Source organism: Schistocerca nitens, chromosome 9, assembly GCF_023898315.1.
Source record: "Schistocerca nitens isolate TAMUIC-IGC-003100 chromosome 9, iqSchNite1.1, whole genome shotgun sequence".
Lineage (NCBI taxonomy): Eukaryota > Metazoa > Arthropoda > Insecta > Orthoptera > Acrididae > Schistocerca > Schistocerca nitens.
The window spans coordinates 15,076,778-15,101,542 of NC_064622.1; the positions used below are offsets into that span (position 1 = coordinate 15,076,778).

General features: G+C 40.6%; 1 protein-coding gene across 5 annotated transcripts in view; it reads left to right on the plus strand.

Moving 5' to 3' along the window:
• Window positions 1-24,765, plus strand: part of LOC126202926 (uncharacterized) — a 118,896-nt gene that overhangs the window by 12,159 nt on the left and 81,972 nt on the right. For all 5 annotated transcript variants that reach the window (XR_007540202.1, XM_049937012.1, XM_049937013.1 and 2 more), the window contains exons 6-9: window positions 5,975-6,172; window positions 6,302-6,372; window positions 11,560-11,732; window positions 22,413-22,596. Coding sequence is in view for 4 of the 5 variants with exons in the window: in XM_049937012.1 (XP_049792969.1) it covers window positions 5,975-6,172; window positions 6,302-6,372; window positions 11,560-11,732; window positions 22,413-22,596 (626 nt within the window). In the remaining variant the exon portion in view is untranslated. The remainder of the gene's footprint in view (window positions 1-5,974; window positions 6,173-6,301; window positions 6,373-11,559; window positions 11,733-22,412; window positions 22,597-24,765) is intronic.

Genomic DNA, 24,765 nt, shown 5'->3' on the forward strand with positions numbered 1-24,765 from the left:
GAAAGAAAGGAAGTGGCAGTGATTACAATGTACCTCCTGCTGTGCACCACAAAGTTATTTGCAGGATGTAAATGTAGGTGGAGAATACAGTGTTAGTAGTGTGCTACTTGACACACCTCATGTGGATTAAATATTGTCGTGTGACATTGCAAAACAATATAAAATGGATCGTGTTAATAAGGCCGTTTGTAGGGGATGCGATTGATCAACTTCAGTTTATTGGAAGAACTCTAGGAAAGTGTAGCTCATCTGCAAGGGAGGCCATATATGGAACACTACTGCGACTAATGCTCAACCGATGGAGATTTCCACTGGGTCATTTTAAAGGAAGACACTGAAACAATTTAGAGGTGTACTGGTAGATTCGTTATCGGTACATTCGAGCAACACACTAGTATTACGAAACTGTTTTATGATCTGACATGGGGAATCACTAGACGGAAGAAGGCATTCTTTTCGCAAAATTCTATTGAGTAAGTTTAGAGCACCACCATATTATGTAATGGATTGCAGAACAATTGTACTGCCACAGTCGTACATCTCACCTAAGGACTTTGAAGACAAGATATGCTCGTGCAGAAGCATGTAGACAGTTGTTTTTCCTCCACTCCATTTGTGGTTAGAGCTAGAAAGGGATTTACAGAAAGTGGTACAAGATACTCTCTCTCCCCCCCCATGCATTGTATGGTGGCTCGTACACTGTGTAAGTAGATATAAAATTGGTGGAACCCTCTCAACCTGCATCTACTGGCAATACTTATATATAAATCTCTCTATTTTGAGATAATTTTATTTTTCTTTCACTGTATCATTTTACGACTGTAACACATCCCTCTCATTTTTTCTCTTTCTCTCTCTCTCTCTCTCTCTCTCTCTCTCTCTCTCTCTCTCTCTCTCTCTCTCTTTAACTTGTCTGGGTGTTTCCTCTTATCCTCTTTTCTTTGCAGTGTATTTTACCTCTTTGGGTATCTGATCTAGTGTAGTTTTTCACAATGACTTTAGCACACATTGCTTTGGGGCAAATAAAGCATGACAGCACCTACATTTGTGTTGTAAATAATTGAAACCTACAATATTCTGCGATCACTTTTTATTGCCTGGAAATTGTTAATCACTTATTTATACACTTATGAACTGAATAATTTGAAGTTCTCCTTTGCAGTGTTCAAAATTTTCACTAATTGTTATTCCCCCCGCCCCGCCCTGTGTGAATTTTGCTGTTCTTTAAATGGTTCTTGTTTGATGATTCTGTATGTGTCATTCTGCTTTTGGGCAATGTGTTTTCATGTCACAAGACAATGATTTAATTTCTGTCTCTTTTGCTGCATGCTGCTTGCAATGATAATGGATACCAGGAAGAGGTGAAGTATTAACAGTGTAGCATGATACACATTTTTTGTCGCCAAGTCTTTGTTTTGAAAATGATTTTGGAGATGTGAAAACTAAAAACATCTTTACTTTGCAGGAAAAGAAAGTTAAAAATAAATAAAAATCCAGGAATTATCATAAATTGTGTAAGGTAATCACCATAAAGAGTAGGGCCAATTTCCTTCCTCATTCTGATCTTGCTTTCTGTCACAATTGGCCTATCTGACAATTCCACATTAAATCTCAATCTGCCTACCTTAAAAAAAAAATAAAAAATAAAGTTGTCATGTGGTGGTACTGACGTTCATTGCTAGTAGAGTCCTTGAAATAACTAGCTTTCGGCCTTAACATTTGGAAAGACATAATGTTTACACTGACATTTGACAAACCTGTCATTTGTTCCCAGAATTAACTTTCACTCTGCACCGATTCAAAAAATCATGAAATTGTCTGCCAGACTGGGATTCAGATATCTCGCACCTATACGTTTCGCATATAAGTGCTTTACTGAATGATGTACCCGAGCACAACTCACCCTGGCAGTTTTACTTCTGCCAGTTTTAATCTGCTGGGAAGTTCCAAATCAGTGCACACTCTGCTGCTGAGTGAAAATTCGTTCTGGAAACTGCCCCCATAGGCTGTATCCAAGCTATTTTCCTGGCAATATCCTTTCCTTTGGGAGTAGTAGTAATGCAAGGTATGCGGAAGAACGTCCATGAAGTTTGGAACGTTGGAGAAGAGGTGCTGGTGGAAGTAAAATGGTATGGGCAGGTCATGCTTGGATGGCTGTCGGTAGAGCACTTGCCCGTAAAATGGCAAAGGTACCGGTGCAGCACAGAGATTTAATCCACTAGGATGCTTTTGTCATTTGTTTTTGCAAGTGCATGTATAATTGCAGTTCCCAGATTTTTGTAGCAACCACCAAGTTAGTACCTGAAAATATAAGCTCCTATTGGCCAAGTCATACAACTACCTTACCCTGAGGTACAACATTGGCTCGTATCCAGGGATATCTCAATATACACATTGTGCTGTGGACCTCAAGAACACACACATCAGAGAAAAACTGATTGAGAGCTACACTTTACCCACATTTCTATAGTTTCCTCAATTCTAGATGCAGCAAGCAGTCTCGAGGATGTGCTACCTGCTGTGGGAGTAACTGAGAGTTAACTTTTATGTTGGAAGAATAGCTATCCTATTGTCTTGGTGAAGTAATGAGTAGTATGTGCCATTAATTTTGTTAGACCTACTGTTGAACGGTCTCTGGCACTTTGCATAAAAGACGGCCAAGGTACCAGGTTTCAGTGCATGCGAATTGAGGTCAAAGTGTGGAGCACTTCAATTCCAAATCAAACATGTATCGCGATTTGTCACAAGTCACAGTGGTGACCTGTTCTGACCTAAACTGCCATTTGCCTAGCTGGAATATAGATACAGAATTACGTATTTCAGTTTAGGTAGACCACACAAATTGCAGTCAATCTTTGGCCAAGCCAATCGGCCTCCCCCATCTTCTTTGAACCACATATTCTTCTCCAGCTGTTCCCGTTGTCCTCGTATCCTTTGTAATCTTGTCAGTCCATCTCAGCTGTGGTCTTCCCCTTCCCACTTCAGTCTCCTCAAATTAATAACAGCCACAGTGCCAAACAATTTTTACAACTACTTCAGTTTACATTTATTTGTTGTTTTCTAGTCATCTCCATCCTTCACTGGTCTAAAAATCTGTTTCAGGACAACATTCTCAAATTCAGGAATTTTCTTTCCACCTTTTGTGTCGGAGCCTGCTCTTTGCTCCTTAGAAGACGATAGGTTGTATTACTGTCCTGCAGGTCCTAATCTTGGTGGATCTCACAAGGGAACCTCTCCATCGCACCCCCCTCAGATTTAGTTATAAGCTGGCGCAGTGGATAGGCCTTGAAAAACTGAACACATATCAACTGAGAAAACAGGAAGAAGTTGTGTGGAACTGTGAAAAAATAAGCAAAATATACAAACTGAGTAGTTTATTGGAAGATAGGCAACATCAAGGACACTGGGAACAATGTAGAGCCGTGGTAACGTGAGCAGCTGCGGAACGAAAGGTCCTTGGTTCAAATCTCCCATAGAGTGAAAAGATTAGTTTTTTATTTTCAGTTTATGTGACAAACTCTTATGTTTTCATCACTTTTTTGGGAGTAATTATCACATCCACAAGAAAACCTTAATCGGGCAAGGTAGAAGAATCTTTTTTACCCATTGGCCAAATGTACAAGTTAGGTGGGTCGACAACATATTCCTGTCATGTGACGCACATGCCGTCACCAGTGTCGTATAGAATATATCAGATGTGTTTTCCTGTGGAGGAATTGGTTGACCTATGACCTTGCGATCAAATGTTATCGGTTCCCATTGGAGAGGCACGTCCTTTCGTCTACTAATCGCACGGTTTTGCGATGCAGTCGCAAAACACAGACACTAAACTTATTACAGTGAACAGAGACGTCAGTGAACGAACGGACAGATAATAACTATGCAAAAATAAAGAAAGTAAAATTTTCACTCGATGGAAGACTTGAACCAAGGACCTCTCGTTCCGCAGCTGCTCACGCTACCACGGGACCACGGTGCTCCTGAGCTCACATTGTCCATGATGTTACCTATGTGTCCCACGGACTACTCAGTTTGTATATTTTGCTTATTTTTTCACAGTTCCACACAACTTCTTCCTGTTTTCTCAATTTATCTGTGTTCAGTTTATCAAGGCCTATCCACTGCGCCAACTTATAACTAAATCTGAGGGGGTGCGATGGGGAGGTTCCCTTGTCAGTAGAAACCAGGACTTGAGCAACTTACTGAGCACAAACCTTGACATGTTCCCTGCTTGGATTCTTGCTATTATTTCCTGGTGTAACGCATTCATTCCACTGAGTACTGGCCCAGAAAAAAATTTAACTCTCTTACCCTTTCAAAGATTTTTGCCATCCACATCTCAAGGTATGTCATCTTTCTCCCTACTCACTACGAGGTATTTGGTCTTATACATATTCTCTTTCAAGTCTGCTTTCACTGCTTCTTCCATTAACATTCTTGCCATCTGAACGAGATTTTGCTCATTCTGTGCTATTAATTAATCATCATCATCATTATTTGCATAGGCCCAGTGTGTTGAATGCCCTATGCCATTGAATTCCTATCTCCAGGCTTATTACCTTTCTCACTGCTCTTTTCGGGGACTGGATTAAACGGGGGTGGGGGCAGATATTTCCCCTGTCGCACTTCATTCCTCGCCTTGAACTTCTGCAACATCTTTCCATTCACTTTCACTGTGCATGTTGTCTCTTGTATACATTTGAGTTAGGTTTATTAGTTTTCTGTGCCCTATCAAGCTTTTACCATATTGCTTGCCTGCACACACTACCATATGCTTTTTGGAAGCCAACAAAAGACAGCGATGATCTCTGTGAAATTCCCAGCTCTGGCATCTGCCTTCTTATATGTAGCTGGTCTGTGGTTGATTTTCCCTTTTTAAACGCTGCTTGTAGGAATCCAAATACCTCCTTGATGTATAGTGTTAGCCACTTCAGCTGCTCAGAATCTTATAAGCTGTAAATAGTAAGGTAATTCTTCTGTAGCTGCTGCATCTCATTGGGTCACCTTTCTTAATTACTGAGCAGGTGATAGACTGTTTCCATTCTGCCGGTATCCTTTCCCTCCTCCAAATTAAACAGATTAGGTTTTACGCTCTTGTTTTTTAGGATCTCTCTTCCCTCTTTCAGCATCTGCACGGGTACGGTGTCTCTTCCTGGTGCCTTTCCTCTCATTATCCATTCTTGAAGTACCTGACTGTCTTCTTGTATTGTGTACTATTCAGTCCTTTTCTGCAAGTGCTCTTTGTTTATGTATTTTTGCTTTTCGATTCTGAAGACAGCGCCATAAAATCTTCACAGGAACCTCTCTGTGTGGCATGGAAAACAGTCTTATAAAGTAATATTACTGACTGCAGTGAGCAGGGAAACTTTAGTGTCGGAAACTGGAAAATTGTCACCTGGTGAGTCACGGTTTCTTTGTCAACACTACACTACTGTCAGTCTACAAATCGACTGAAAATTACGTGTCAATCTTGACAATAAAGGCAACTTCATAACCTCGCTGCATGGAAAATGATGAATGTTAATGTGGACTGAGAAAGTACCTATGTTGTGTGTGCCATCACCTTACAGGTGGACAGTTAAATGGGCTTACTGGTAGGTCATGTGGATCCATTTGTACTTCCATGATAAGCGGTTAAGAGGCTACCCTGTGAAAGTATCTTCATCACTGCATAACTGCTGCAACCCCATCCACTTGGACCCAATGACTGGAGTGAAGCCTTGTTCTCTGCATACAAATTTCTCCTTGTTTCACCTGGTTAATGTTACCACATTAAGAAAATGAATACAGTAGTATGCTGCTTTAGTTTTTAGACGTAGTTCTCAAGAGCTTCTTTCTTTGTGCTTCCCTTGCTCAGTTTTGTTTTCTTTTTAAATGTGACTAAATCATACACATGGAGTTGTAATGGTACGCTTGACCATTGCTTTCTTATTTGTTTGACTGGTTCATTAAATTTAATTTATTGTCTGTACAGGAGCTGGACTTGAGTACCCCAGTGCTGGAACGAGAAATAAGCTTTGCACCTAAAGATGACGAAGAAGAAATGCTTCCAGTGTCAGAGGTGTGGCTGTTGTCACTGACATTGCCTGCAGTATTCACTCGCCCATCACCTCACCACTCTCCCGCTTCGTCCGCCAACGGCCTTTCTTCGCAGCAATTCATCGCCAAAATGGTGAGGAAACATTTAGCTCGTCTTTATGGAAGCGTGTGAATTTTCAGACTCTGCTGTCATTGGGAAATACTACAGTAAAATATATACCTGCTCTTCCTAGTGAGATCTCAAGTTGAGTTTCTCTTGTAGCTTGGCTGTATCTGTCCGTCCCATTGGGTCCTGCTGTACAACAGCAGCCAACATGGACTTGGAGCCAACAGGTCAGAATACAAAGCACTTCACACAGTGTTTGCCACTGTGTGTGTCTCATGCTTGTATTAGTTCTCTCTCTCTCTCTCTCTCTCTCTCTCTCTCTCTCTCTCTCTGGTGCTCACTTGTGAATGTTTATAACTTTGCTGTTTAGACCATTAGTTGCTGGTATGCTTCTTTGCTTTTCAAGTTGTTTGTTAGATTAACATAGCTGAAAAGGGATTCTTCTTCTTCTTTTCTCTCTCTCTCTCTCATCCATCTATCTATCTATCTATATCTGTTTATCTGCACTGTATTGAATGTTACTTTTTTTTAATTTTTTGCATAAAAAGGAGAATTCACTTCAGCAGAATGTAGAATTACAAGGAGACTGAATGTTAGGCCAGAGCTTACCTTCTGGAGCCAAAGTTCATATACTGCCACCAGACTCATTTAAAAGTAATCTGTTCCTAGCTTTTGGAATTGTGTGTTCCTTCCCTGACCAACGCTTTTACATCCTAGAGGAAGGAATAGTTTCTTTTACTTTTGTATTTATCAGAGGCACTGAAATTTTTCATATAGAAGGGCCAGCGATTCTATCTCCATGTAATTTTAGAAATTTGTTTCGTTTTCTTTTGACTTGCCTATCTCATTAGAATTATATTAGACTGTGGGTGTGATCACCTTGTGCATCATAGTCTGTTTGTGGTCCCTTTGGCCATGTATTTTCATTGCCACTATCTGTTTAGGGCATTAATCTTTCTAAATTCGTGAATTAAATAGATGAACATTATAGCAGTGTGACTACTGTGCTATTTTCTCCCTACTTGTAAAAACAGATGTGTGACAGATGGTGACTGGACTAAGCATTTGTGTGAATGAAAATTTTTGAAGGGACTAAGCATTTGTGTGAATGAAAATTTTTGAAGATAAAATTCACATTGACTAATGGCTTCTTTGTGTAAAGGATTTGCAATTACTTTGGTTCTAGTGCCTAACTTACTTTTATTAAGCATGTGCATTGAGCATTATTATAATAAGTACCTTTTTCCTATCAAACATGTCCTGCCTTGGAGGTAAGTAATGATGCATGGTATTCAAAAAATCTGGATCTGTTTTTAAGAATTGAAACCCTTGAGAAGTGTCCTATTGGCATTGCTTACAGTATTGTGTTTACACTTCAATAGTGGTAAGTAGGGGTTGCAATGATACGTCTGTAGCACTATTTAGTAGTTACACATTAATAGTGAATCACAGTTTGTAGTTTTCTTTGCCTGTTTGTCAGCGGTGGTTTAAACAGCATTTTGATTGAAATGTCATTTGTCCTAATGAACAATATTTTAGTTAGTGTTTGTTGTAGTTATTGCTATCACTGACTGAATTTTTTTGTACTGTTGTGTCCATAGTTGCTAAGATCAGCTTGGACTTCCCTCCATGCAATGCTCTTCCTTGAAATAAAACAAAATGTATTCAAATCTGAAAGGGATGTTGTTTATTTGCCTGTCTGTTGAGTGTCCCCACATTATATTTTCTAGTATCAGCAAAGCACAAATTGAATATACGAGGGCAGTTCAATAGGTAATGCAACACATTTTTTTTCTCGGCCAATTTTGGTTGAAAAAACCGGAAATTTCTTGTGGAATATTTTCAAACATTCCCGCTTCGTCTCGTATAGTTTCATTGACTTCCGACAGGTGGCAGCGCTGTACGGAGCTGTTAAAATGGCGTCTGTAACGGATGTGCATTGCAAACAACGGGCAGTGATCGAGTTTCTTTTGGCGGAAAACCAGGGCATCTCAGATATTCATAGGCGCTTGCAGAATGTCTACCGTGATCTGGCAGTGGACAAAAGCACGGTGAGTCGTTGGGCAAAGCGTGTGTCATCATCGCCGCAAGGTCAAGCAAGACTGTCTGATCTCCCGCGTGCGGGCCGGCCGTGCACAGCGGTGACTCCTGCAATGGCGGAGCGTGCGAACACACTCGTTCGAGATGATCGACGGATCACCATCAAACAACTCAGTGCTCAACTTGACATCTCTGTTGGTAGTGCTGTCACAATTGTTCACCAGTTGGGATATTCAAAGGTTTGTTCCCGCTGGGTCCCTCGTTGTCTAACCGAACACCATAAAGAGCAAAGGAGAACCATCTGTGCGGAATTGCTTGCTCGTCATGTGGCTGAGGGTGACAATTTCTTGTCAAAGATTGTTACAGGCGATGAAACATGGGTTCATCACTTCGAACCTGAAACAAAACAGCAATCAATGGAGTGGCGCCACACCCACTCCCCTACCAAGAAAAAGTTTAAAGCCATACCCTCAGCCGGTAAAGTCATGGTTACAGTCTTCTGGGACGCTGAAGGGGTTATTCTGTTCGATGTCCTTCCCCATGGTCAAACGATCAACTCTGAAGTGTATTGTGCTACTCTCAGAAATTGAAGAAACGACTTCAGCGTAGGCACAAAAATCAGAACGAACTTCTCCTTCTTCATGACAACGCAAGACCTCACACAAGTCTTCGCACCCGAGAGGAGCTCACAAAACTTCAGTGGACTGTTCTTCCTCATGCACCCTACAGCCCCGATCTCGCACTGTCGGATTTCCACATGTTTGGCCCAATGAAGGACGCAATCCGTGGGACGCACTACGCGGATGATGAAGAAGTTATTGATGCAGTACGACGTTGGCTCCGACATCGACCAGTGGAATGGTACCGTGCAGGCATACAGGCCCTCATTTCAAGGTGGCGTAAGGCCGTAGCATTGAATGGAGATTACGTTGAAAAATAGTGTTGTGTAGCTAAAAGATTGGGGAATAACCTGGTGTATTTCAATGCTGAATAAAACAACCCCTGTTTCAGAAAAAAAGTGTTGCATTACTTATTGAACTGCCCTCGTAGACCAAAATACAAGGGGGCGAAGAAAATAAATGAATAAAGTATATACGGCTTAAACTTACGGATTTAATCAGCTCCAAAAAATTAACCATTCTTGATTACAATGCTTCAGCTGATACTTTATTTGAGAATTAAACATTTGCTGAGAGGTGGTGTTGACTGTAATTTATTATTTCAAATTTTTCTTGTTGAAAGTTGAAATTGACTGTAATTTATTATTTCAAATTTTTCTTGTTGAAAGTTGAAATTTCTCTTAAAGACTGAAAATTTTTATGCTGTTGAACGTTCAAATTGAGGGGCAGCACTTGTATCCCAATTGTTCTTATGTAGTGAGATGTGAAATATAGATGTTGAAAGAAAATGTAAGTATCTGATGAATGAATTTTATACCCTATGGAAGGAAAAAAAAAATTGCTATGATGTGGTTAAAAAACTAGAATTGCATTCAGGACTGAAGTTCAAATCCCTGCCAACTAACTCAGATCTAGATTTTTTGTGGATGCCTTTGAAAAACACACAGCCAGGACTTCACAAATATTGTCATGCCTACTCCTGTCTCTGATTGTGGTTACAGACTGATCTGTAGAGAAGCTTGAGGTCTAGGTTAGTTCAGAAGGTGACAATTGAGAGTTTTCTGACAGAAAATCCTAAAAAAAGTTTTAGTCTTACATTAATTTAGCAAATGCGGACTGAAGTTGTGTGTCCAGATGCACTGTGGCCATAATGACAGAGAAAAGGCCAAAATGTTAAAACTAATTTTTCGAAACCATTTCAGTGAGGGAGATGGTACTTCAGTTCCTCTTGTAAGTTGTTAATCAAAAGTCAAAATGACAAAGAAGAAATTGAGCATGAGATATAAAATAAACTGTAGGAGTCCATATAGATTTGGGGGGGGGGGGGGGGGGGGAGAACTCTGTGAAACCCAGCTTGCTCTGTTCCTCGTTGAGACACAGAGAAAAGTAGATATTGGCATCCAGGTTGATCCCATGTCAGTTGACATCCAGAAGGAGGTAACTTAAAAAGTCCTCAGTCAGCTTATACTTGAACGTTGCTTTTCAGTCTAGGATCCATACCATACTGGATTGATAGAGAAAATAGAAAATATCCAAAGAACAGCCATACATTTTGTTACAGGTTTGTTTAGGAAGCACAGAAGACCAACCATGACTTTTGTCTTCGCAAATTCAACCTTTTGCCTCAAACTGTTTGTACCAGGCATAAATGGAAACTATGCCAGGGCGTGATTCGTGAAAGTGTGGTTGAAATTCTCGTGGGAGCTACTGTTACTGATTCCCTTTTAGAAACTGAAGAACACACCAGCTCTTCGGTTATGGTGTACTCGCCATTTACTACACTAGCGCTCTCTGGGGCCCGCAAAGTGCAACAAATGACTTTTGCCCATACATAAAAAAAACTTCCAGAAACACTACTGACAGGTCAAAGTGTAAAGTGAATAAATTGTAGTGTTTTGTTTCTGTGAATTCTTGAAAGCATCAAATTTTTCGTGCTCATTCTGTTTTGCCACCTCCTACATATCTATTGCAAAAATGACTGTGATGTTAGTATTAGAGAGATTTCAGCTCACTGGAGGTTTTCCAACAAGCTGTCTTTCTGCGGACCTTTAGTGACTGGAACAGAAAAGGGGGGGGGGGGGGGGGGGGAACGATAGTGGTACACAAAGTACTCTCCTAGACCCAGCATAAAGTGGCTTTCGGCACGTGGATGCAGTGTAGCCCAAGGCTTATGTTAGTTGTTGCCTACGTTTGCCCAACTATATTTTTAGTATATGTACTTGTGGTAATAAGTGAAGCCTGCTTGGCAGTTGGGTCAGCCATTCCTAATTTCAGAAAGAAAGCAACAGAGGTGTCATTGGTTGCATTTGTTTAATGTACTTTTCTTTATAAATAACTAAACTTGCAGGATAACCTCTTAGAAGCTGTATTATTTAACAAAGAAATTTCTGCTAAATATTTTGGTGGATGTTAAATACATGTACCTCAATTATAAGTGACTGGGGTTGGGGGAAGCACTTAACATGACTCGTAACCAACACCAATTTCCTTCCCTTGGTCCTAGCTGAGTGTGTCCTCCAATCCTACTGGCTTTGTGATTGGCAATATGTTTATGGTAATCATACTTCTTTTTGTGGTATACTATAGTATTATTTAAGCTTTTCAAAAGAAAGGAATGACCTCTCAGAAAGTACAATTTTGGGTGATTTTAAATCCCATAAAATATGAAAAAGATGCTGTGTCATTGTTGCTCTTGAAACAGTATGGAAATATAAACTGCATAGGTCTGTAGCTGCAAACTGTCCTTTTCATCAGGTTCATGCATCACGTGCTGGGCTATAAAGGGCCGACGCTGATTTTCGTGCGTGGTGAGCAGGATACGCAGTTCTGCCTGTCGGCCAGCAGCGAGTGGCGGGAGTCCCACCAGTACTGGGGGGATGAAGACTGCGTCCTCCTGCAGATGCTTCCTCGTTACCACGTTGTGGAAAGTGAGCAAATATACTGTTCTTTGTCTTTATTTATTTCGTAGTCCAGTAAAAGAAGTAGTGAAGTAGTCTTGCACATTGATAGGGAAGATTTATTGCAAGTTACAGGTTAGCTTGCTGTAGCTAAAAAATTGTGACTTTTTTCATTTCATTATCTATTAGAAGGTCATGTCCAGAGTATACCGTGTGTGGGGTTCACACCTGTACATGTTGTTAAATAGTAATTTGCTGATGGTATTTTTCCTAATTCAACCATTTTGGTTGTAGAGTAAGAGTAATATTCACAGTTGGCGTGTTAACAGCTCATTTGGCATTCGCTGTTCTCTGATCAATGTTCTTTCAACTCAGAAAGAAGTGAAATACATAATTATAAAGCTATTTGACAGTAGAAACATAGAAATGAAATATCTAGTGGCAGTAACAAATACAGTTGAAAGTTGTTTCTCATTGACAACTCTTCCATTTCATAGGTAAATTCTTGAGTAAGTTGTAACATATCTGTGAATGGCCAGGCAGCCTATCTTTTTAAATGCATTTGTGTGTAGTTGTTCTTAAAATTGAACATACTATTTTAGTATGTTTGTCATGAACATGGTGTATAGAACTCATGACTACATTGATCTGAGAAATGGCTCAAACAGAAACATAATTGTACCATTAGGAGTGTTGATGATGAGAGAGTTGAATTGAGTGAACAATGGGTGGTGGTTTACTTACCTCAGTACATCATTCTGTTAAAATTAGCAGCTGCGCATGAGCTTTTTACTGACATCCGTGAATTCCTTTTTCTCTACTTAGCACAGCTGATGTACATTTTTATTAGCCTTTCTTAATAAAGCATCTTGACTGTCAGTATTTATGGGCTATACTTTAAGAATGTAGAAATGTGGTCAGTAGAAGCTATCTTAGCACAGTAAACAAAGAGCAGAGACGATCAAATGGGGAGGGGGGGGGGGGGGGGGAGAATGCATATAATTGCAAATTTTTGTACTGTGCTAGTAGGAAGTGCTACAGAGAACATCCTGAAAATCCTGACCCAGTGACAGTGTGAACAAGGGGTTGGGATGGCATTTGAATGGCACTTTTCGTTTTTCCTTAGTTAACTCGAAAACCATCGCTTCTAGAAAAAGTGTTCCCAAATACTAAATTAAATTTCCCAGAAAAAGAAAGTCCTGTTCACTTTTTCTTTAGGACTAATAGTTTTCACCGAGCGAGGTGGCGCAATGGTTAGCACACTGGACTCGCATTCAGGGGGACGACAGTTCAATCCTGCGTCCGGCCATCCTGATTTAGGTTTACCGTGATTTCCCTAAATCGCTCCAGGCAAATGCCCGGATGGTTCCTTTGAAAGGGCACGGCCGTATTCCTTCCCTAATCCATTGAGACTGATGACCTCGCTGTTTGGTCTCTTCCCCCAAACAACCAACCAACCTAATAGTTTTCACTTTGCAAGAGATGGAAAATCACAGATAATTAAAAAGTGTTTAAATTGTATAAAATTAATGTTCATTTTGAAATGAAATGAGCTAAGAACAAAAACTAGCACTACATCATCTTCCTTGTTTCCTATCCTGCTATCCCTCCCCGTCACCTCCCCTCACCTTTTCTGTAGCCCTCACATGATATGGCTGCTCTCCTCGGTAAGTCCATAACACCCAGAAATGTCTGTCTGTGCATGTGCGCGAGTGTGCCTCCATATGTTCAATGAGTAAGAACAAATTACAAATTGTGGCTGAATGTAGTGGTGCCTGAAAAGTTATATTCTTATTTTGCACTTCCTTTCATTTGTAATAAACCTAGTACATTTTTAATTTTAGTTAGAGATTACCTACTCTCCTGCAATCTTACTTTTTGTAAGAAATCATCCATCTTCTTCTTCTTCTTCTTCTTCTTCTTCTTCATCTTCACCTGTTCCGATCGCCTGGCTTGGTATATTTAGAACACAAACCTCTCAGTCTTTCCATCCTCCCACCAGGTTTCTCTCCCCACTCTGTCCAGTCTTCTCCTCCCTTCGTCACACATTCCTTCACTTCAACCATGCGTCATCTATCTCTTTGTCTTCATCTAGATCTCTTCCTTGCATTGTCATTTCGTGGGCCTGTCTTGATATCCTGCCAACTCCCATTTTGCAGCATGCCCTTACTACCTTAATCTCGTCTTATCTGTGGCCTCTTGCATAGGCTTGCTTTTTTTCTGCTGTCTCATTCCTTACTCCATGAAGTTTGCTAAGTTTTATTCTGGTTTGGAATTTCATCTCGCAAGCCCATATCCTGTTCGTCTGTCTTTTCTTAGCACCCACATTTCTGATGCGTATGTGAGCACTGGAACACAGTACACTTAGTATATTGTTCACTTATTTTTTGGCAGCGCATCCTTGCTTCAGATAAGACTTCTTACATTCTGCAGGAAACAGTAGCTCACCTCACCTTTTCGTTTACCTCGTTATTGTTCCTCTGATGATTTGCTGTTACGCTACCCGAGCCTGAAATTTTCCACTTTCTTGGTTACTTAATACTTACATGTGTTGCTACTCACCTTTTAATCTTTGTCACCCTCACTTCACACTTATTTACATTAAATTTCAAGCCATATTGTCCCACCACTTCCTACCATACTTTTATCATTCCTTGTGCCTGTCCTTCTCAATGTCCCCACACTATTAAATTATCTGCAAATGTCGTTGCTTGGTTGTTTTCATTTCCTATTTGCAGAGCTGTCCCTCTCATTACCTCATGCATAGTGGTGATGGAAGTAGATGAGATAGAGTGCTCCCTTGTTTTAGCCCATTTTTCTGTTCATACCAGTCTGTCTTGTCTCCTCTTCCTCCTTCTCCTTTCACACAACTTACACTTCCATGATAAATTTCCTTTATTCTCCTCAAGCTCAGCTTTTGAATCTCCCTTTTTTAACATTTCTCAGCTACTCTTTTCACATTATCATATGCCTTCTTAGAGTCCAGGAACGCCATTACTAAATCCTTACCATATTTGGCTCACCTTGTTACATTTATGACATTATAATACCCGACGGGCGGCCCTAGTCACATGACATTTTTATTTAGCAGCTGTACAGGATGATGACTGCTCCAGTTTCTGATAACTCACTTGTGCGTTAATAGTGAAAACTGTGTGGGTAATGTATCAGTTCAACCCATCAGCTTCTGTTGCTACAACACATCTTGCGGTTTATCATTGGTGCTGGAAGGTCACGTGTTTGTAGGCTGTGAGACAGAATGAACAACACACTCGTGTTGCATATTGTATTGACAAATTATTGAAAACCCTGATAAAGACCTGATAGAGAAATGCCAAATACGCTATGAATACTGATAGACTGTAGGTAATACAATTATGCAAAGTCTCTGTTCTATGGATCTGCAGGCATTCTATGCAAATGACTGTGAAGTGCATGGCAGAGAGTGCTTTCCACTGTACCAAGTGTTGAGAGTTTCTTTCCATTCCTTTTGTCTGGGAAGAATGAATGCTTTATTTTCTCTGCATGTGTTGCTATTATGAATCTTGTCTTCCTGCTTCTTATGTGAATGATATGTAGGGGATAAGATATATTCCCAGATTACTCATTTAATACTGCTTCCTGAAACTTCGTGAGTGGTCTTTTGTGTGACATTTCACTTCCGTCTTCAGCTGTCTGCCAGTTCAGGTTCTTCAGCATTTCAGTGATACTCTCCCATTGGACACATAACCTTGTGACCTATTGTGCTGTCTTTATGAATGTTAAAATGCTGTTTTTGTAGTATTTGGTCGTAGAGATCACTTGGACTTGAGCATTAATCTTTAAGATGATAAGCCCAAGTTACTTATAAGCAATGTCCTTTGCAAACTGACTGCCAGTAAATGAAAAGTCATTTCATACACCCAGCATTTGTACAAATTCAGTGATTGCAATTATGGCTAATTACTTTTGTAGTCATAGACTATCAAGTTTGCATTCTGAGAAGTACACAAGTTTAAATATCTGAACATTTGAAGCAAGCTGCTATTTGTGAACCACTTAGAAATCTGTTGCTTGAGGCTTTCCCGACGGACATGTTGTATATATGGTTCTCGGACGAGACGTCGGATGTCATAGTGAAATCTCCACAATATTTCGTCAGCACAACTGGCCGACATCTTCAGGTGCGACGAACACACTGCTAAGGCAGGACCAGGGCTCCCCATTTATGCCAGTTTTAGGCAGGAAGTGCGCATGCGTGGAGGCGCCAAATTCGATGGCCAATAGCGACGATATCAACTGATAGCTGGAAGGACAGTAACGCCACCTACAGGATGAAGAACCAAATACTTCGGCGCACGCGCGGAGGCTGCCGCCGCTGCTCTGCACTGCCATCGGCAGCCCCAGCGACCTCTGTCGGAAGCCGCAAGCAGTACTGCGCGTCCACGTAGGCGCCTTGATTATCCTCCCGTTGTCAACAGAATATTTATGTTGCTGGCGTATCGTCGTCCGTCTTATGACCAAAAGTATTCCTCTCTGCTCGAAGCGACTTCAATATGGCCAGTGCTGGATCCCATGCTGAACTAAGCTGAAAGCCCGTGTCTCTGTTTACAAGATTCGTCGAGCTGCGTATTTCCACTGCTTCCTTAATAACACTGTCCCAGTACGAATTCGTCGATGCGAGAATTTTTGTATGTAGGTAATTCATAGAATGGCCTGTACTGAGACAATGCTCGGCCACTGCAGACTTTTCTGGTTGCTCCAGACAAGTGTAGCGTCGGTGTTCAGTGCATCTCTCTTCTACAGTGCGACAAGTTTGTCCGATGTACGACATGCCGCAGCTACAAGGAATCTCGTAAACACCGGGTCTTCTTAGGCCAAGGCTGTCCTTAGATGAGCCCAAGAGAGCTCTGAGTTTTGCCGGCAAAAACAGGAACCTAACACACATCCCTGGGACACACTTGAAGTTATTTCTACACCTTCCAGTGAATCTCCGCCCTAGATAAGATGCTGAGACACCCTGCTGAGAAGTTGTCAATCCAATCACAAATTTGACACCCGATGTAATTGTGCTTTTGTTGGTTGGTGGTGGTACGGTATCAAGTCAAATGCTTTTTGGAAATTGAGAAATATTTCTCCTACGAGATTACGTTAATCTGTGGATTTCAGAATGTTATTTGAGAAAAATGCGAGTTGGGTATCAGAATTCATGCTGGCTGGCATAGAGGAGGTCATTTTGTTTGAGATACTTCATATATAAGCTCAGTATATGCTCAAAGATTATACAACAGGTGGACGGACAATATTGAACGTTGGTTTTTGCATGTCACTACTTCTGAACTTCTCATAGAGTGGGCTGTTCCAGCCAGAGTGCCTCCCCACAGGAACAGGTCAGTTGCAGTGGGCAAATTGGTTACATGTGGACAGCCAGGTGACCAGGCCATAGCCTACTCTATGCAGCTGCCCTGGCCAAGAGCCCACTGGCGGGGGTGGAGGGAGGACTTGCACACGGCAGAATGTGTGCGGTATGTCCACCGGGCGGGTAGCTTACACGAACTGCACCTTGGTACTGTCCAGCTGAGGGGCTCCCTTGTCCTGTTTTAGCAGTGTTGGAACAGCATGTTGTAGGTAGTTGTGGCCTGTGCTTTCTTGCAGCTGCAGGCAATTTTATTTGTTTGTTCGAGGGATCCATGGTACGTCAAGGTTAACAGTGGAGTAAAGGAGGAAATGGAGCTGAGCACTGAAACACTATGAACAGACCAGTTATAGTCAGTGTGCTGATAAATTAATCAGATTTACCCATGTTGTGAATTGTCCACTGCGTATCAGTGTGAATGCAGGTAGTTGAAGAAAGATGTGTGTACTACTCAGTTGTTTTTGGATGGTGACAGCATACAGATTCACACCTTTATCACTGCGTCAGCAGTAATTACTTGTCTTGCGCCTACGACAGCACACATTGAAACTGATGCTGTCTTTGGTGAGTCAGCCAGAACCGTTAAGGGACTTTTTACTCAGATATATTTAACCTGTAGGTATGAATGGGGGCAATGTGGTGTTTGAGTGAGAGCAAATTCTGCCTTTTGCATCAATGATGGTCATCACTGACCAGGAATGTCGGCTACCAGAGCCTACGTAGGACTGTCTCAGCGTTTTATGGTGTGGGTAATCCTAGTCTACAGTTGATGTACATTTTAGGTGTATAATCAGGGAGTACTGGCCAGTGCAGGAGACATCCAGATCATTATCCAGCTCATTTTGTTGATATTACTCCTTGGCCAGCAGGGTAACCTTACCTGTTCCCCTTGAGCGTGTGTGGGACATGAAGGAAATAAGACTTTCTGGGGCTGCAGTGTCGTTAAACATTCTCTCCCCTACCCTCCCCCATACTCCCCTTGCCCAGTTGAATCAGTTTGTGAAAGTAGCATCTCGTAAATGCTGTGTCAGAACACATCAAACTTGCGTATGACCATCTTTGTGGTGTTAAAGGACTAGAATGTAGTTGTAAGAGGCTATCCAGATAGTGTCAAAGACAATCAATGATATACACAGGAATATGCACTTACAATTAAGTGTAGAATTGTTATAATGTGAATAAGGCCTTGTACATAAGTCAGTTGTAGGAATCGACCACCAGACTGAGATTCTTCAGAAAAACCCATCAGAAGTACTATCCACTCATGGAGAAGGTAACGTACAGAACCGTCTTTCGACCGATACTCTTCAGTCTGCGATCTTTACCAGATAGGACTGATAGACGAAGTGGAGTGGATTCTAAGAGCAGCAGCATCTTTTCTCACAGATTTGTTTAGTAAATGATAAGCATCACAGAGATGGTCATTAAACTGCAGTGACAGAGATTACGAGAGAGCCGTTGTGCTCACAATGTGGTTTACTATTAAAATCGTCAGAGAATAAGTTTCTATGAGTGTGACTGCTACTACATTGCTTCCTCATACATACATACATTCCATGAAGAGACAATGAAGGTAAATTACAGGCATTAGAACTCAAATGCTCGCTTACCAAGAGTCATTCTTCCCACGCACCATTTTCGATTGGAACAGGAACGGGAAGAGCTGACGGTGGTATATAATGTTCCTTGTGGTGCACAATGTAAGATGGCTTGTCCAGTATAAATGTAGATGTAGGCAAGAGGTTAGTAAAATAATTAATGCGTGCACCACTTTCACATCCCATACTTTTCTCTGTGCGTGTGCGCGTGTGCTTGCTATTCTATAGCTTCCATTTCATGATTATGCATTTCACATTTCCACTGTGTAATTTTTTTTCTTAAATGGTGGTGTACATTTCAGTAGCTTCAAAAGTTTTATTTTGCAGTATAATAGAAATGTGATGGCATAATTGGCATGCATCTATAAATCTTTTCTCCTGTGCACTGTCAGTTGCTAATACACTAGACTTTCACTAATCCGGCGCACATCCAAAAACACGTGCACAATTTTATATACTGTATTTAAAATTATAGCTTTCGTTACAGTTCGGAATCATGCCTTCTAAAAGGAAACGTGTTACGCTAAACTTCAAGCAGAAACTTGAAGTTTTAGATAACTTAAATTGAGGTTCTTTGCAGAAAGCCATTGCTGCTGAGTTCAATGCTGGACGAGCAACTATTTATGACATCAAAAAGATTTGACATTATTCAACACAAATGGATAGTGAGTTGGGAAAACGGAAGGTTATACGAAAGAGTGAGAATGAAGAATTGGACATAGCTGTTTATAGATGGTTCATACAACAACACAGTAAAGGAATTCCAGTTAGTGTCCCAATTATAAAGGAAAAAGCAGCTGCATTTAACAAAGAACTTGGCGATAGTAACTTGTTTGCAGCGAGCGAAGGTTGGCTATCAAACTGGAAAAAATGACATGGCATTCGGCAGCTGACAGTCACCGGGGAAGGTCGCTCAGCTAATGATAAGGATGCTGATGAGTTTGTAAGCAAGATACCAAAGGAAATGGAGGAAGAAGATTTAACTGCTGATGCCTTGTATTATGCTGATGAAACGGGACTCTTTTACAAGATGCTTCATTCAGAAACATTAGCTGCCAAGAACAAGAAGGAAGCTCATGCTTACAAGCAACAGAAACAGCGTGTAACATTAATGGCATGTTGTAATGCAAATGGGAGAGACAAACTACCACTTATGGTGATTGGAAAATCCCAAGGACCACATTGTTTTCAACACACTGACATAATTACTCTACCTGTGCAGTATTGCGCTCAGAAGAAAGTGTGAATGGACAGACAAATATTCTCTTGGTGGTTCCGTGAAACATTTGTACCAGCAGTGAGAAAAGAGCTAAAGAAAAAAAAAAAAAAAAGCTTCTACTGAAAGCTATCCTTATAATCGACAATGCTCCCAGTCATTCTTCAGATGTTTCTCTAAAGTCTGATGGTATACAAGCACTCTTTCTCCCACCCAATGTGACAGCCCTAATTCAGCCCATGGACCATGGAATTTTGGTATCAATTAAACGTCATTATCGACATTTACTTCTCGTCTCCTTGCTGAACAAAAGTGAAAATTACTCTTTCGAGACTGTTGAAGGCATGCAAAGCAATTAACATATGTGATGTTGTTTTCCAAGCAACTGAAGCCTGGGATAAAGTGCAGAGCACTACTATAATGCAGAGCTGGAGAAAATTGTGGCCATCCATTGACACTGAGTTGGATCCAGTAGTGAGTGACAGCGATGAGCCAGTCTATCCAGAATTATCAATTACTTTGCACACTGACATGTTCCACAACCTTCCAGGAGGAGAAGAAATTGATGTTACTAACTGGCTGAATGAGGAAAATTGTGATATGGATCAAACTTTAACAGATGAAGAAATAATCAAAGGCATGCAAGAAAATGATGAAAGTGATTAAGGCGAGGACACAGGAGGAGACAGCATGAAGATTTCTCACACTGCGGGTGCTGAAGCTGCCGAGGTCTTCCTGGAGTACATTACACAACAAGCAGTGACATGCAGTACCGATGTAATGCTTGTAAAGTGGTTGCGTGATAAAGCATGCCACCATCCCGTATCATCATTGCAACAGTTAAAAATTAGCGGCATGTTTCATAGTGAGTGATATGACTGTATAATTATGTACAGTATAAACTCAAGGACTAAGATTTCTTTGAAAATTAATGTATTTTTGGATTTAATAAAATATATCCTCCATGTTTTAAAATTGTATCCTTTGGTTCAATGAAGTACAGTACACTATATCCCCTAAGTTTTCAAAATAAATTTCAGACAGTCAATAATCTGGCACTTCTGCTAATCCGGCACCCATATGTGCCAGGAATGGCGGAATTAGTGAGAGTCTAGTGTAGTCATAGGGCCAGTTGTGTAAAGTATTTGATCTTAGATTGACACAGAAATTGACCTCAGGTCAAGCTTAACTTGGAAATCTACATTGTGTAAATACACTGCATGATTAAAAGTACCCGGACACCTGGCTGAAAATGACTTTCATAGCGCCCTCCATTGGTAATGCTGGAATGTAAGATGGTGTTGGCCTATGGCCTTCATGTCAGCTTCCACTCTCACAGGCATATGTTCAATCGGGTGCTGGAAGGTTTCTTGGGGAATGGCAGCCCATTCTTCATGGAGTGCTGCACTGAGGAGAGGTATCGATGTTGGTCAGTGAGGCCTCGCATGAAACTGGTGTTACGAAACCTCCCAAAGGTGTTCAGTAGGATTCAGGTCAGGACTCTGTGCAGGCCAGTCCATTACAGGGATGTTATTGTCGTGTACTGGAGGCATTCAAAACGTTGTTGTTGTTCCTCTAGAGCAGTCTTATTCACTCGTATTTCTCTGCTTTGTGAATTTTATCTGTCTGTAAATTTCCTAGTTGCCAGAGATCTTGGATTCGGCTTTTCATGTTCTTATTGTTGTGTATCAGCATCCATAGGTCAGCATTACAGAATAGTTAACTCTATAGGTATTTATCTTATCGTGTTAGAGCTGTCTCTTTTGTTAAACATGTTCATTGATTTTAATAAACAGGCAGGTGGCAGCTCTTATTCTTTACTAATTTCATCTTTTATCTTCCCATTTTAACAGGTGCTCAAACCTAAGTATTTGAATTTGGCTATCTTATCTATAGGTTTATTGAAATAACTTTGACAGGTGACAGTGTCAGAGCTCGGCATTGCCGGATCACTTGTGTCACTGCATGCAAAACAAAACTGTCCTATCAAGTTGTTTTCCTCTTCATTATAGGAACATTCAACTCTGAAGGAGCTTAAAATTAACACCCCAAAATTCTGAGCAGATACAGACAGTGCACATCGTCATTATGTATGATCTCTTGAATTTTTGCTGCTTTAGTTTCCAAATAATACAGATACAGATAACATTTCATATCTTTCAGATTCATGTTAACTGATTCTTCTATTGCTTCTTTGTAGAAAAACGTAACAACTTGAAAGTACTATATTGCATGTGTTCTGCATGATTGATCCTGCAGAGAATATGCGACTGAACTTTCCATTTGTCATTCAGTTTCATACGATATAAACTAGGTATCAGTCTTAAAAATGATGATATAATTTTTCTAGATTCTCTTATTCTTGATTATACTTTTAGTCTCAAGTTATTTTAAAAGAACCAATGGTACTAAACGTTTTATGAACTTGACTGATTAATTTTATTTTTCTTGAAGAATGAGTGATAAACCTTATAACATACTTAATTTTGATATTGTTGCAGAGGGTCCCAAACTTCTGTACCTGAACACCTCAATACGGGGCTATCCAGTAGCACTGCGAGCAGGGCAAGATCCCCGGAAACCCAGCCTCGAGGTTGATATAGATTTCTCTGTTGTCAAATTTTGTGACATCCCATACAGCCTCCTTGATGTTGAGGTGTGGGGCTGTGGACCTCAGCAATCTAGGTAAGCTATTACTGCTAGTTCAGAATATGAATTTTTATTTGTTTTTAATTTTTTGGGGGGGGGGTCAAATTATGAAAATTATAAGCATAAAATTAGTGCCAAATTTCCAGCTATGTAGCCAAATGTACAGTACCAACCACTGAAAACGTTTATATTGACAGGTCTAGGAAACAAAATCATATTACGAAACTAATAGTCAGTGGCATCTGAGATCTTGGCACACATTTCTGAATGCTAAGTGTTGTGAATTAGTGAAGTTCGGTGGCAGGAGGAACAAGACTTCTGGTCAGGTGACTACAGGGTTATAAACACAAAATCAAATAGGGGTAATGCAGGAGTAGGTTTAATAATGAATAGGAAAATAGGAACGCGGGTAAGCTACTACAAACAGCATAGTGAACGCATTATTGTGGACAAAATAGATACGAAGCCCACACCTACTACAGTATTACAAATTTATATGCCAACTAGCTCTGCAGATGACGAAGAAATTGAAGAAATGTATGATGAAATAAAAGAAATTATTCAGATTGTGAAGGGAGACGAAAATTTAATAGTCATGGGTGACTGGAATTCGAGTGTAGGAAAAGGGAGAGAAGGAAACATAGTAGGTGAATATGGATTGGGGCTAAGAAATGAAAGAGGAAGCCGCCTGTTAGAATTTTGCACAGAGCACAACATAATCATAGCTAACACTTGGTTTAAGAATCATGAAAGAAGGTTGTATACATGGAAGAACCCTGGAGATACTAAAAGGTTTCAGATAGAGTATATAATGGTAAGACAGAGATTTAGGAACCAGGTTTTAAATTGTAAGACATTTCCAGGGGCAGATGTGGACTCTGACCACAACTATTGGTTATGACCTGTAGATTAAAACTGAAGAAACTGCAAAAAGGTGGGAATTTAAGGAGATGGGACCTTGATAAACTGAAAGAACCAGAGGTTGTACAGAGTTTCAGGGAGAGCATAAGGGAACAATTGACAGGAATGGGGGAAAGAACTACAGTAGAAGAAGAATGGGTAGCTTTGAGGGATGAAGTAGCGAAGGCAGCAGAGGATCAAGTAGGTAAAAAGACGAGGGCTAGTAGAAATCCTTGGGTAATAGAAGAAAAATTGAATTTAATTGATGAAAGGAGAAAATATAAAAATGCAGTAAATGAAGCAGGCAAAAAGGAATACAAACGTCTCAAAAATGAGATCGACAGGAAGTGCAAAATTGCTAAGCAGGGATGGCTAGAGGACAAATGTAAGGATGTAGTGGCTTATCTCACTAGGGGTAAGATAGATACTGCCTACAGGAAAATTAAAGAGACCTTTGGAGATAACAGAACGACTTGTATGAATATCAAGAGCTCAGATGGAAACCCAGTTCTAAGCAAAGAAGGGAAAGCAGAAAGGTGGAAGGAGTATATAGAGGGTCTATACAAGGGCGATGTACTTGAGGGCAATGTTATAGAAATGGAAGAGGATGTAGATGAAGATGAAATGGGAGATATGATACTGCGTGAAGAGTTTGACAGAGCACTGAAAGACCTGAGTCGAAACAAGGCCCCCGGAGTAGACAACATTCCATTGGAACTACTGACGGCCTTGGGAGAGCCAGTCCTGACAAAACTCTACCATCTGGTGAGCAAGATGTATGAAACAGGCGAAATACCCTCAGACTTCAAGAAGAATATAATAATTCCAATCCCAAAGAAAGCAGGTGTTGACAGATGTGAAAATTACCGAATTATCAGTTTAATAAGTCACAGCTGCAAAATACTAACACGAATTCTTTACAGACGAATGGAAAAACTACTAGAAGCGGACCTCGGGGAAGATCAGTTTGGATTCCGTAGAAACACTGGAACACGTGAGGCAATACTGACCTTACGACTTATCTTAGAAGGAAGATTAAGGAAAGGCAAACCTACGTTTCTAGCATTTGTAGACTTAGAGAGAGCTTTTGACAATGTTGACTGGAATACTCTCTTTCAAATTCTAAAGGTGGCAGGGGTAAAATACAGGGAGCGAAAGGCTATTTACAATTTGTACAGAAACCAGATGGCAGTTATAAGAGTCGACGGACATGAAAGGGAAGCAGTGGTTGGGAAGGGAGTAAGACAGGGTTGTAGCCTCTCCCCGATGTTGTTCAATCTGTATATTGAGCATGCAGTAAAGGAA